Source organism: Salminus brasiliensis, chromosome 9 (genome assembly GCF_030463535.1).
Source record: "Salminus brasiliensis chromosome 9, fSalBra1.hap2, whole genome shotgun sequence".
NCBI lineage: Eukaryota > Metazoa > Chordata > Actinopteri > Characiformes > Bryconidae > Salminus > Salminus brasiliensis.
In genome coordinates, this window is record NC_132886.1 from 20,712,992 (window position 1) to 20,728,481 (window position 15,490).

The following is a 15,490-nucleotide window of genomic DNA, read 5'->3' on the forward strand; positions in this document are numbered from 1 at the left end:
ATATATATATAGCCTAAATGTACTAATAATACCAAAATGTCTGAATAATAAAATACTATTTCACAATATTTAAAGACCTTTTTTCACAGACTAAAAACATCCTTAGTGAAAGATCCTTAAAAACTTCTATTCAGACTCTCCTGTACTGAGTACAGCGATTTTTATTCAACATCTGCTGCTCTTCATCTAATTAACCCAGTCTAATTAAAATATCATCATATTGCACAGCTTTATCTATCGCTTACCTTAAGATTTACTGATAAATGTAAAAAAAACTGGCATGGTTGAATTTTCAGGTTATAGCTTCCAGTGGAAAGGATGGAGATGGTTTTCTGACAGAGGGCTTTGCTTCGTATCAAGGGTGAAGCCTGACTGAGAAAACAAACAGCTCTGCCTGACGACTTCAGGCAGGAGGCTAAAAGCCCAGCTGAGCTTCAGCTCACCTTGGCAAGCAGTGGTCTTGCTGTCTAATGATGTTAAATTACCCTTTTAAATGAAACATTACAGCTATGACAGACTAATCTGGAGGCCTGACAGTGCACTGCTCCAGAAACACTTGGTTTTTAGATAGATTTGTTGTACTGCATTGTACAACAAGCACAAATGTGACAAAGCCCATTCACAATAAACTGCAATTACCATTAGCAACTAGGAGTGTAACGATATCATTACTCGAATCAACTCGATTGAATGATTTGATTCGATTCACAATACTAGGTTCAGGATGGGAGATTGTCATTTATTTTTTAACAAAATCTGAATGAAGAAAATTATGTTTGTCAGAGACATAATTTTTTTTACCCTAACTAACATCAGCTAGAGCAGTTACAATTTAGCTAATATCAGACAGAGCAGTCCATATATAGATCACATCAGTGGCCCGTACATTTGCCAAATGGAACTGGGTCACTGGTGTTTTTTATACGTTTTTTTGATAATGTGACTGTTGATAGAAGAAGCAGGATGAATTCTGAAGGGTATAGAGTAGGGGGGGGTTCCAGTACACACGTCACGGTTTGGTTCACACTGCTGGACAAGTTTGCTGCAGCGGGGGAAAAAGCAGCAAATCCCCCAATGGCTTAAGGCCAACCTTGGCTTCTTTCTATTTATTGTGTATAGACAGTCATGCAAGTTACAGTCTGATCCATCTAGTGTTGCACAGTGCCCTCAGAGATGGTCGGTACAGCCTGTAATGTTCACATGTTCAATGTGTCTCCACACACTCCCGAAACTGTCCACAACGCCAACATACCATTCATACGATCCACCATGATTCCATGAGTTGAGCGATAAAGAAACTAAATTAAAAAATGAAGCCCTCTACACACAGCAGCGAGAGACACAGAGTAAGAGAGAGAAAAGTAGGGGACAACAAAATTAACGTTACTTCAGTGTTGCTCATAAACCCACTACAATTCCTACAACAAATCCAAACTTGCTAATGCCTTATAGCTTAAGGTTTCTGGGTGAAGGCTACATCCATAGCTTACTGCTTACTGCGTACCATGTATTTTCAGTGAAACTGCATGCATCAAACCATGTTGACTGTGCCGTGAATGTTCAATAGAAATCCATGCATTGTTACACCCCCAGTACAGAGCTCTAGTTTCTGCTCATATTCAGGTAAATCCTGCTAAACTCACAGGATGACGTTTCACAGTACAGATTAATAATGACCCAAAGGATATAGCAAAGCAACCAAAACGCTTCTTAAGCCAAATAAATTGAAATGTTAGTTAGTCACCTGACCACAACCAAGCTAAGCATTACGTTTACTTACTAGAAACAAAGCTGAAGGCAGAAAGACCCAGAAACAAGCAGCAACTGGAGGAGGCTGCAGTAAAGACCTGGCAAAGCATCTCAAGGGAGGAAACTCAGCTCAAAGCAGTTGCTGGTGTCCATGAGTTCCAGATTTCAGGCAGTCATTGACTCTAAAGGATTTGCAAGTATTAAACATAATCCTTTACAATTTATAATTATGTTAATTTGTCCAATTACTTTTGAGCCAGTAAAAATAAGAAACTATGTAAACAATGGCTGTAATTCCCAAATGCTTTATGCTATATTTTTTTGTTAAACCCTTTAAATAAAAGCTGAAAGCCTGAAGCAAAATGACAAATGTTGCATCACTGTCCAAACACATACAGACCTCACTATTAAGCGTCTGACGGTAATACAATGCTCTCTTGTTATATACTGCAGCCATACAGTTGATGTAGGTTGTGGGCTGATGCCCTCAAGCCCAAAGTACTTTGTTTATGCAGTAGACTAAACTCTCTGGAACATTATGGAGTGGAAATTTGGAGACCAGGTTGAACAGGAATGTAAAATGGCTTGATTAAATCATAAGTATTTACAACCTCTGTTAATATGCAATGCTTTTAAGTGTGGAAGGAGGCTCCAGCATGCCAATGTCCCTCACCTACTCTTAATCTACAACATCAATGAAAACACTCAGAACATTTTTTCCAAAACATTTATCATGGGCCACCACTGTGCCTTGCCAACAACTTCCTACAGGGCTGATGATGAAGTGAGAGTTTTTTAAAAAGGCTGTACTATACAGTCTAATAATTAATTAATTGGACAACTTAATTCTTAACAGTGCAAAAACTTATGAAAAACAACCACATTCTTAAAAAATAAAGGTGTCAAATAGGGTATTTTAAGCAATGCTAAATGAAGACCACTGTCGCTTTCCTAAAGAACATTTTAATGGAACCCATTCTTGTAAATAAGGTGTGATAATGAAGAACATTTATGTTAAAGTTTAAAGAACTTCAGCATATGGTTCTGTCCCAATTAAAGGTTTTCCCAGCTGTCCAAAAATTCCCTAAACGTGAAAAATGCATGTGAGTCAGGGTCGGTTTCTAATGTTAAGAAACCATTTGACCAGAAGAAAACATGTATTATCATCACTGTTATGTGTAAAGAGAATAATCGAAGTAGAGCTAGTAGAGCCTAAAGCCCAAACCAAACATGGTGAAGCAGCATTTAGCCTTTATGCTGCATACAACTGGAATCGTCTGCAAGAAGTTTTTTTTAAAACACTCCTTTTCTCCAGTGCTCTAACACATGCACTTATGGTCTGTGCACTTATTTTTAGCTAACCTTACTGTTTTAGCCAATTTTTTTTATTAGTTATTGATTAAAGATATATATTTGTATTTCCCAATCTCCTTTTATTTGCTAATTTATATAAATATTACATTATTTTATGTCATGTTTTTATTTCCCTGTTCTTTATGGGATTTTAGCCTTGTATTATTTATGTACCTTAAATTGCCTTTGTGTATGAAATGTGCTCCAGCACTAAACTTGCCTTATGATCACCTATTTTTATACTGTTATATTTTATGCATGATAATTAAAAATGCTAAATATTTTATATGTGATAAATTATTATGATTATGGATTCACTGAGCAAAATGTTTAGGTGAAGCTGCTAAATATTGCAATTAACTGGTTTCACTGCATTTGTAACCCTACAGAAATAAAGGTTTTAAAAGCCTATACTGTATAATCGGCATTGGCAAATATTTGCATGAATAATTATCAGATATCGTCTTACAGTTCTAATATCAATGCATCCCAAATCAGTCACAGACATGAAACTCAATCCAACCTCCGAGACTCAAAAAAAGGACAAATCTGATCTCCTTTGCTAAACCCATGTTTGACAGCAGCATACAGACAGCAAGTGTCCAAATCTCATTTCCTCATACTAACAGGGCTACAAGTCTAAACAGATATCTCCAGTCTATTTCTCTCTCTTACCCTCGGAGAAGCTGATGAGCCCCAGCAGATGCAGCAGCTTGAGCGAGGCGCACACAATCACCACGATGCCCAGCGTCTGCAGCCCCTCCGTCTCCCACACCGTGCTCAGCATGGCCCCCTGCTCTGGCTCATGCCCTCCTGACTTGGGCCCCGACTCCGGCTCCGCCTCCACGCTCCAGTTCCCCAGTGCCCAGGTGCCCTCGGCCGCGGACTTGCAGGGGCCGGGCAGCCCCAGGCACCCCCAGGCCCCCAAATCCAGGCTGTGCGGGACACCCTGCCTTCAACACACCCACTTCACCTCAGCAAGGGCTTCTTAATTAACCGGTTAGGTGGACCACGTGCGTTCACAGCAGGCAAAACACCAAAACATGCAGGGCAGAGCTACTCCAGGACCACTGGCTTAGAGAAGGAGCACAAGAAGAGGCCACGAGGAACAGAGGAAAAGGAAAAAAAAAAGCAGGAGAAGAGGAGAGTTTGACCCACTCTGCTGTGTGAGTTTGAAGTGTGCTCTTATGTGAGAGCGCACTCAGGCTGCGAGTTTCAGTGGAGGGGAGGGGCTGGGAACGAACGAGAGAGAGGCAGGAGGGGAGAGAGGTGGAGCTGGAGAGGACTCGACTGAAAAAGGTGTATCCACACAGTCTGGACTCATTCTCTTTCACTCGGTCATTAAACAGCAGTCGGAGCAAATCTGAGCAAATGACTGGCCATTTCAAGCAACATTATGGAGCATTTTTACCTTAAAATAACAGCTTCAAAATCAGGTTGGTGCTCCACTGACGTTCAATGCGACGGTTCTGTATCTCTTAGCTTGTAAAATGCTTGTAAAAAGTGTGTCTTTTAGGGATGCACATAGCGCGAAATCCCCCAAACTGTACACTTCCCAAGTATATGTTGAATGTATAGCATCACATAGTGATGCACAGCTTTGTTTTTGGTACTGTAACAAGAGCAGAGTAATAACAGTGTAATTGCCGCTCACTGTCAGCTAGCTAAAGAGATGGCACAGCCAATGGGTCAGGGTTAGCCTTCAGCCTAGCACGGATACCCGCACAGTTTTCTGACTTTTGCCTTCTCGCACCCTGCTTTTGACTTCATTTTTCGAATCAGGCCTCAGACAAAGGTGCGACCACAAGACCTGGCTCGAGTGGCAACCCTGATGAGTCAGGACTGTTGCATAACAGTTTTACAGCTGTTGTTGGTTATTCCCAACTTTCTTTTCAATAGAGGAACAACAGTGTTTGAGGTTCATGGTTCGTCACTTCCATGAACCAAACTCTCATGATTCGACTATGCCAAAATAAATAGAGTTTTCCATTCTAGGCCCCCCTTAAACCAGAGTAATGATAAGGCAGGCATGATGATTAAAGCATACAGCTGTTCGTGTATTGTATGTTCCATAGCAGGAAATCATGACATAGACATACACAGTCACTGTATTTTCAGTATTTTTGGATGACGTCCATTGCAAATCTATCAATCGTGCTTTTTACAACTGATGTCACAAAAGATCAACAAGTCATACACCAAAAGACCCTCAGTGAGCAAGCCAAAGGTGACAGTGGCAAGAAAAAACTCCAAGAACCAAGACTTCCTCCTCTGATCAAAACTACTTATTCAACTCGATTTTTAAGTTTCATCAAATGTCTTGTTTATATTGGGCTCTAATGATGAATTTCACAGATGGAATGGCTCTCACGCAGAAGAGAGTGAGGGGTGTACTAGCAACAGTTTTAAATTTGGATAGACTGATTTGAATATCTCAGTCTTTATGAACATCCAGGGATGCATGCGGACACGTGTTGCTATGACAGATTATGTCCCTTAACAGAACATTGTGATGTTTCCATTACCAGTAATTATAATGATAGACCCTATAACACATAACACTTGACGATATGGGGTTAGATTAGCATGTGACACTAACCGCCATGACATCAGACACTGTAACAGCTGCCTTAACCGCTACTGGTCACAGTAACATGACAGTCTTATATTACTTTGCATTGCATAATCTGTCAGGGTAATGAATGACCGCATAGGACCTCTGTCATGATAGGTCAGTGTTTTGAGGCACAATTCAGGTGAAGTGTTGCTGATGATTCCACCGTCACATCGTATCCTCTAGTCACAGATTGGTAATGGTTAGACTTCATTCTGCAAGTCTTGTTTATTCACGACCCAATCCTCAGTTGTATATTAGAAACTATGTGAACTCAAGCCAGAAGCTATTCTGCCAGCCTTACATTTTTATTTACACACATTCTATTCCCCACTGATTCCAAAGCATTGATCCCAGCACACATCAGGAGCAGAAAAATCTATTATGTTCAGCAGACTCCTTAATTGTGCTGACACCAATTACCTTCATTAAGCAGAAAAGAAACTGACTACAGAAAAAAAACAACAAAAAAAAAACAGCCAAGCGGTCACAAGGATTTACTTGAGTTCGGTCTAACGATAGCAATTCACTCTGTTTCTAAGCCTGTGATCTATCTTAATGGTCAGTGACTGTTTAATCAGGATACTTAACTACTGCCACCTGCTGGTCTTCAATTCTTTGGGCTGATCTTTACCCTATTGCAATATACTGCTCGACGATTGCACTGATTTGCAAGTGTAAATAACAAACACCACTGATTATGAGATATGTGAAGGTATATGAAGGCATACTAAGGCTGTCTCAACCAATTTATGGTTAAGCTATAATGCACTGTAAACATATTGAATCTTCAATGATGTGTTGCCAAATAACTCATAAATCATGATAATGCAAGTTCTGTTTTTGCACTGTGTGCAAACCGTGCCACCAGGCGTGTTACTAAGAGCAGAGAGCCCAAACCTTTTCTTTTTAATTTTTATTATTTAGCTGTAAAAGAAGCTGCAAAAAATGGAAATACAAAATAAAAGGTATGTTGCCTAAAATAATAAAGGAATGTATGTTCAATCTTTAACTTCATACCTTTAACTTTTACTTGCTGAACTATTTACAGTAACAGAATTTTGACAAGGGATGCTAAAAGTTTTGCATGCCACTGTATATACAGTGAGATGCTTTATCCAAAAGGGCTCCATTAAGTAAAGTGATTACCTTAAACCCCACCTCATCCTGCCTCCTCTGGCCCAGGCCCATCACAGACCTCGCCCTTCAGAAAATGTATTGAAGGTGACATACAAAATGTTACACTAGGCTGATGGACAACTGACCTATTCTGGGCTGATTTCTTATCGCGGGCCAGCAGGGGAATGCGTCACTGATGTGATGGTTCTTTGTTCTTCGATTTCTGATAGTGAGGAAATTGATTTTGGTGAGAGATTACATATTTTGTCTGCGGTCCAAAGCCTCCTACTGTCCTTGGGGGCTCTCTTATCAGCCCTGGACGGCCTGTAAACCTGAGAGAAGGTGCTGGAGAGGCAGAGCTCTATTTCAGGTCATCTATAGAACTATTGAGTTCAGCCCCTTACAGACAGATAGGAGAGAAAGATCATGTCCAATAATCATTTATCAGAATGAACTGGTCAGAGTAAAATGCATTCATTAATGTGATCCACACACAAAAAAAACAGCTAAAAGAGAATCTATTAAAAATAAAACAACACTATTTTCAAGGTTAAAAAGAATGTGTACATACTATAAGTACCAGTTTTGAGTCAACCAATATGTACCAATATGTACCAATAATATGTAGAGAACAGTATGGCTGATAAAACAGTGTAATGTCAGAACTTGATTAATCTCAGAGAGCATCATTTAATAAATGAGAACTATTCTATAATTCTACTAATTCTATAAGCCAGCTGTACATGAATATTTATAAATGTGTAAATCCTTGTTGGCCAATTCTAATCCTCAAAAAATCCTGAATATTGGCTTGATATACCAGCCAGCTGATGGACAATCAGCAGCATTCCCATCTGCTTGGCAGTCAGTAGGACAACTACCTACAATTTCACCGTCCTGAGTAAAAACGTACATCAATACATACATTACTTCCTCTAACTGACCATTTCTTACCAAGATGGCACGGCTCTGGGAGACTGTGAGCGGTTTGTAAATAGGGGGTTCCATCACTGGAAGAATAGATGGCTCAGATTCCTGTAACGTCTCATTCAGAAAAGGTACGAATGTGATCCAATCACCAAAGAAAACACATGTTAACGGTGTAAACAGCCTCTGTATGAATCTCTATAGTCATATCAGAATCATGTCAATAACAACAAGTAAGGTTGGCTAAAATATAAGACAGATAATCTTTCAAATACTCGGATATACATCAGATTAAAAACAAAATCAGATATGTGCAGTTCTCTACAATTCCCATACTACACCGCTAATGCCACTGTAATTCATGTTATACTTTGGAAACTAAATCTAATGACAATGCAGTAATAAAAACATTTATACATGGAATTAGATATTCTAATAACTCAAAAAACGTTCTAATAACCCAAACAATTAGTCCTTCAGAATAATAAGCAGTTTATTTATACTGCATATGTTAATTCTAAATTGTAAAATATATTGTGTATTAATCTTGTTTTTCTGACTGGAAAATTGAGTGTTGAGATTAAGCCCTAAACTATCTTAATAGAGTTACAGAGTTGAGCAAACAGTTTCTTTCTGCTTCATACTTTGTAATAAATAAACCAGTGAAAATCCATTCTAAAAACACCCAGCTATCAGTGCCACGCTCCTTAGTGATAGCATTCCCAGACGAGGGACAGCTGCTCCACAAAAATGCCATTTATCAAGCTGATGACAGATACATGACATGAAAGAATCTATAATGGGATCATCATTAAGCTGTTGTGAGAGCAGTTGGACAGCGTTCTGGGACTAATTACATTCCACATAGTGATACCTGTTATGCTATGCAAATCGGCTTAGCTTTCCAATATTGAGAAAACATTGAAATTAGCCCATCATATTTAAAAAGCCACTGTGTGTGAAATGCAAGCAATTAAAGCCTGTGAACCGTGGCTGCCCTGAGCAGAGCTGCATAAGCAATGCAGCACAATAACACACACACACACACAAAGCTTCCAATACGCGCACACACAGAAAAACACTGCTACCATTAAATGTCCCATATTATGTGTGTGTATAGGGGGGTCTAGTGAATTGGTGCCAATCCAGGCATATTTTAACAGATCTGTATCTTCTATTTTAATCCAAATCCAGTTCCGATTCTTTGTTTTACCCATGGTGTTCAGGACGCCATTAACAGACATTACTGCCCAGCCAGCAGCAGTGTGCACATTCTCAGAAGGTAAATACTGCAGTGTTTAACCATATTTTACAGTGGAACATAAAAATAACTTATCTGAAATATCTGAAACTATATTTAACTATCACTGAAATGTCCTGTTTTACCAGCGGGAGAACAGCATGCTTTCCTTTCCTTTTTAAACCAGCACTGAAGAGCGCATTCAGAATCTAGTGAAGGCCAATGCTAATGCACATATACACACACACTACAGAAACCCAAATCACAGCACATTCACCCACTATAGGTGCTGATCGGTCAGGGAGGTGAGTCAGACTGGATTATAATATATTAAACATGCTACTGCACTAGATAAATCAGTCCAGACTGTCTTATTATAGAAATTGCTACTTAATATAGTGATCTTACTTCAGCATGAATCAGAAGCTCATCTTATCTAAACTGTGCCGCTGTGTTAGCTAATACTCAGCATTAAGAGGCTCAGATCAGACAGGGGAGCAAAATAACCTGATCTGGTCATCCCAAGTATGCAAAGCATCATTTTCTCACAGTTGTTCTGTACATTGCCTCAAAGGTTTATAATGAATGGCCAATAAAAATACTCCATAATGACTCTATATACTCTATTCTCAGTTAAGATTTTTCTTTAGAAACATTCTGAATGACAGTGACATCTGTTTTTTATGCATATATTACATTAATATTAATATATTTTCTTATATTAATATATATTACAAACACATACATACACCCACACACACATCCAGAGAAATGGACAAGCATATGACTCTGAGCACTCTGACTAGTGCCAAATTATGAACATCAGACAGGTCTTGTGGGATGTTCCTGGCATGCAGTGGTCAGTAACTACCAAAGGAGCTCCAAGGAAGCGCAACCAGTGAATCTGTGACAGATATGATCCACAGATTCTGCACCTCAATATTCTTGGTGTCAGACACTTCAGGACACCTTAAGAGTTCTTTAGGAGTCCATGCTTCACCAGGTCAGAGCTGTATTGCAGCACAAGTGGGACCTACATAATTTCAGGCAGGTGGTTTTAGTGTTATGGCTGATCAGTGTATATGCACTATATGGACAAAAGTAACAGGACAGCTATACTAATCCATAGGCATTAATATGGAGTCTGTACCGCTTTGCAGCTCTAACAGCAGCTTTGGAGTTCTGCTGTTATTAAGTCAGCAGAGGGTTAGCAACTTTTATGCACTACGCTACTCAGAACTCTGAGACTCTGCTCTGTAACACTTTGTGGCTGAATAACTGTGGCTCCCAAATGCTTCCACTTTTCAATAATACCACTCACAGTTGATGGTGGAATATCTAGGAAGGCAGACATTTCATGAACTGACTTGTTGCAATGGTAGCATCCTATTACAGTACCACACATAACCACCCATTCTTTCACTAATGTCTGGAAAGGCAGACAGCATGACTAGGGGCTTGATTTTATACACCAATACAGGATAGTGGCAATAGGACTGAATGCAACACCCAATTTCAATGATTAAGAGATGTGTGCCAGTATTCTTATCCATATGGTGTTTATTAAAAATCACCCTGAGAGAAAAATCTGATGTTTATGCTGCTGTTTAGTGGTAGCTGCACAGTTACGGCTGCTTGGAGCGAATGTGCCAAGAGATAAACCGATATTTAAAATTCAGTTCTTTGGGCCCTGAACTCAACACAATGTTCTGCTGTCAGTAGGCAGATAGTGTGTGAAAGAGTTGAAGGGTGGCCATTGTCTTGGTTGTACCTGTAAGGCTGAAGAGCAGGACAGCTGGCCTGATAACACTGATTTGCAGCACTGTGTGTGTGTCTGAGGCGACAGAGTAGACAGCTCCTCTGAGAGAGCCTCCCTTTGTGCTCAGAGAAATGAGTCAAACAGAGGTGGCAGAAATGGAACAGCGAGTTTTGTGTGCCTAATGTGTTTGAGGAGCAAATTAGAGCGACAGCACTAATAACTCCATGACACCTGCTGAAAGAGTGTTTAACAATCAGCCTACTGAATCAGGAACTCGCAGCTGAACATGTTGTTTCAGTCGATTTAACACTAAGCTTTCTGACAAAACTCCTCAAGCACACTCAGCGCAAGCCTGGCCGAGGTTAAATGCACGTCGAATTGCAGTGGTCTGTCCAAAACGCACCATGACAACCAAGAAATGGAGCATAAATTGGGTGGAAGAATAAAAGATATATTGAAAGGCCTGCAGAAACAAATCAACTGCATATGTCCTGCAGAGGGAATCGTTAAGATGATGTGCCAGATGTTGTAAATAGTCTTGAGATTTTCATTGCCTTTTTTTGTAAAAAAAAAATAAAAATTTTTGTTTACTTCCAATTTGATCGTGGCAAAAAGCTAGCTCAGGCCTCCTAGGATACATACAATACCTGCACCATATCTTTTTGAACTATGGGGTCTAAAGTATTCTCCACTACATCTGTATGCTGGGGGTGTTTTTTTTTATTTAGAGTTTGATTATTTTAGTCCAGATCAAGCGAGGAAATGATACATTGTTACATTTTAGCCCTGGTTTGCTTTGCGTTTATGCCGACATATTTGCAATCAAACCAAAATTAGAGGAATAAAGGTAGCATATGACACATGCGTAAGATAAGGCTGTAGACATCTGTAAAGTGTGGGGAGCGTCCAAGGGTCCTGCATGATCCATGCCATAGCCATGAAAAATTTAAATGGAACCCCTGAAAAATTAAATCTGACCAGTATGAAACCAAATTTTTGATAAAGCACACGTTAATTGACAAGAAATGTGGACTGCCACGGAACAACATACATTAAAGCTGTAAAATTTGATGTTACTGTGGCTGCAACCTAACTCACATCTTTACTCAGGCAACTACAGTAATGAATGCATTTCCAAAGGTGATTAGTTTTGGGACATATTGGGACATATAGTGTGGTAGTGTGTTCTTTGGGACACAGCTTCGCTGAACTAAAGCATCTGACAGAAGAAGGTGAAGCACAGAAATGTGGGCAGGTCTGCAAGAACTTACCCATGCTCAACTCCAGCTGCAAGAATACTTATAAACACAACCATTTTGTGACATCACGTCCTGCGTTTGGTTTGCTTAGATGCCTTTGTTTCCTACTGTGTTCAAACTTTTGAAATTGTTTAGAAACGGACCACCTCAGGCAGTCTCGGGCTGCTTGTTTGGTGTGGAGTTCAAAAGATGTGCGGTTCATTAGAGCAAGTGTGAACCTTAACAGGGCAATCGCACCCAGGTTTGTTTTAAGCGAACCAAAGCAGACTAGTATAAACACACCCTTAATAGCTGTGGAACAATATGGACAGGGGCGGAGCAGTCATTTTAAAAGTGAAGAGGAGACAGTTGAGTATTTCCAGCATGCCCACACAAAGACATGGCTGTTAGCTTTTATGTGGAATGACATGGAGTTTTCAGCACTGGCATCATGAAAATGTCTTAACAATAATAACCTCCGTTTCTGTCGTTCTCTGGCTGTTTTTGACTTTGCTGTCTGTCGGCTTTGGCAACAAAATTTGATTAAATGAAAGTGACTCAAAATCAAAACTAGCAAAATAAATAGTTCTAAGTTATGATGCCCCCTCTGACAGACTTTCCTCTCGGTTTTGACAGCATGCACAAGAGTAGAAGATATTTCAAGAAGATATTTCTAAACCTCTGTGCAGCACTTTACTTCAATGTAATCTGGGACTGCTGAAAACCTACCTTCCTACCTCACATAATTCACTATAATAACAGCAGTATTCATCTACACAGATTATTAACTAGTGAGCCAAACTGAAATATGTGTCTTGAAGTACTTTACGCAACAGCAGTCATTATATTTATATTTAAATTTAACCAAAAATCTGTTACATTACTTTCCTCAGTCATGTGTTTTATCTGGCTATTGAACCAATAAAAAAACAATTAACCAGAATAAAAAACAACAGATGATTCAGGTTACTTTAATATTGATATTTAGCAAGATAAATAAATGTAGACATATTTACATACTGGTAAAAATGTCAGAACGAGAAAAGGACTCGTTCTGGGGTGCTGTTGTGCTTCTTGAGAAAAAGGACCCCCCCCCCAAAAAAAAAAAAAAAAAAAGGGCAGGGCAGGGCCCATGAAAGCATTACCCTTAATAGCCACACAGCGGTTAGGTTTGCAAGTAGTGGTAATAGTGGTTGGATTGTAGAGTGGATAACACACCACTGGTCTGCACAAAGTAGATGGGATGTTATACTCTATTCTGACAGGAAAGCCAGGACTAGTCTCCCTGAAAAAGAGTGCCTTCTTTTACAGGTAGAAGCTTGTAAGTAAATGCTGTGGAAAGTAATATTCTGCAATGCATCACAATACTATGTTGTGTTGGAATACTTATAAGCATATCACAGCATATAGAAATTGCAATTGTACTGCTGCTCTAGAATCACAATGCTGATTAATGAAGTTTGATTCTTGCCTGTCGTTCTCCAGTTCTGCTCTCTGCAAGACAGCCTGAACCTGAGAAGTAGGCACACATGTCGCACTGCTACCTTGACCTGTTCACCTTATTGGTTGTGGGACAGGGGAATACACAAGACAACCTTTGCTTTCATATGTGAGAATTAGCTAAGGAGAGTGAGAAGTGTTTGATTAATAGTGTTGAGACGGGCACAGGAAGAGCTGATGTACAACAGTCTCCCTGTTGCTGGACAGGAAGTTCAGTCTGTACCCAAAATGACAAACATTAAACATCTATATTCTGAAGACATGTCTAGGGTGTAATTCTGTTTATTTAGAAAACAGACATTTTACATTCTTGCCAGTTTTAGTCAATACAGAAACAATCAAGCAATGGCATGCTTCAGTGAGCCAGAATAAACCAGCTTAATAGCACAGAGCCATGTGCGCTCCAACAGCTGTGGCTATCCAAACATCACTATACAAAATCAATTGGTGTGGGAATATTGTAGGTCAACGGCCTGGCCATGCTCACTATGCCCACAAACACCACAACTCGGAACAGCAAAGGCTAATACTTCTAATGTCACTAAGCAAGGTTACTGGCGTCAGCAGTACAACCAGCATCAGTGATTAGCAATGTTCTCGCTACATTAAACAAATCAATTAAAAATATGAGAATAACCTATTAGAGCTGCAGCTTAACTTTGTTGAGTGGGACCTTTAACATCTAATTCATAATGGGATGACGAGGGGTGCTCTATTAAGCAGGAGAAAATGCATCATGAGGAACTGCAATCCTTGGTTAAGATGAATCATCTCTGTGGGACGAATGCTTAATACATCCTGTGAGAAAAAGAGGCTCTAGGAAGGCAAACACTGATGCCAGTGTGGTTCTCCCAGCCTGGGTCATAGGTCTGTGATTCACATGTAATGTAATAATGCTTTGGCCATCACCAGGGTTTAGAAAGAGAACCTTTATTTAACCTTTCAAATCATGTTGATGCTCCACTGACTGTAATAGGGAGAAGGTCCTCTCTGTAGAAGCCCAACTGAGTGTCCCAATTGTTTGAATGACTTTTGTTCGCCTTATTTAAAGTAAACTGGCTCTAATAGGCGATCATGATGTAGAGGTGAAATAGTTCATTATTAATACATTCTGCAGTACACAGTTACTTTATTTCAAATGTGTTAAGAAAGATGTCCAATTATTGCACAGACAGCATTAAAATAAAACAAAACAGACCATTAAAACACTGTGATCTACTATGTAGCATAGAATGGGCTTAAATCCCACGAAAAATGATATGCAATAAAAAATATTTATAGATATATAAATAAGCAGTAATAGCACAAACAGCACTTCTTTCTTCTTTCTCTTATACTGTACTCCACTCTGGCTTGGCTTCCCAGAAAAACACTTCTTCTAACACTTCTTCTGCTTTAACTATGCTACCTCTTAAATTGCTTGTTTTTTTTTTGTTGTTTTTTTTACATCAAATGGATCCCAATACTTGCCCGCTTTGTGCAGACAGCTATCGTCATGTGGAGGTCGATAAACGCTTGGTTCTGTCCAAGACCATCTATGCTGATCAAATAGCTGCAGCACAGTGCATCGAGTTCCTGAAGGAGCTCCCCAGAGAAACAGATCTGTTTGAAAGATACCATCTCACTGTCTTGGAGCTCTACAGCTCCTGGGAGTTTTCACATCTGAACAGAAGTTATAGAGCAGATATAACAGAAAGGGATGATTCATCACTGTTCTGTCCTATACTGTCACTTTGTTCGGATAGGACACTATAGCCTCCTTTAGACTACAAACGTTCATATTGTTAGACAAACCAAATAGTAACTAGTAACTCCGCTGATTCTCAACAATGTTAGGGTTAGGATTAGGACCTGGGAGAGATTTAGGTTTAGGGTAAGGTTAAAGTTATGGTGAGGCTTGGGGTGAGGCTTAGATTTGGGGAAAAGTATGGTAAATACAAACATAACATCCAAACATCATTAAAAACACAATGAAATAAAATAATAATAAT

General features: G+C 39.5%; 1 protein-coding gene across 5 annotated transcripts in view; it reads right to left on the bottom strand.

The window, feature by feature from the left end:
• The window catches only part of kcnip4a (potassium voltage-gated channel interacting protein 4a), a 130,937-nt gene that overhangs the window by 44,902 nt on the left and 70,545 nt on the right, over positions 1-15,490 (bottom strand). For 2 of the 5 annotated variants that reach the window (XM_072687780.1, XM_072687778.1), the window contains exon 1: positions 3,778-4,250. The exons of the other annotated variants lie outside the window; for them this stretch is intronic. In XM_072687780.1, the coding sequence (XP_072543881.1) occupies positions 3,778-3,889 (112 nt within the window). In that variant the 5' untranslated portion in view covers positions 3,890-4,250. Of the gene's footprint in view, positions 1-3,777; positions 4,251-15,490 lie in introns of those variants that run through there. 5 annotated transcript variants of the gene reach the window in all.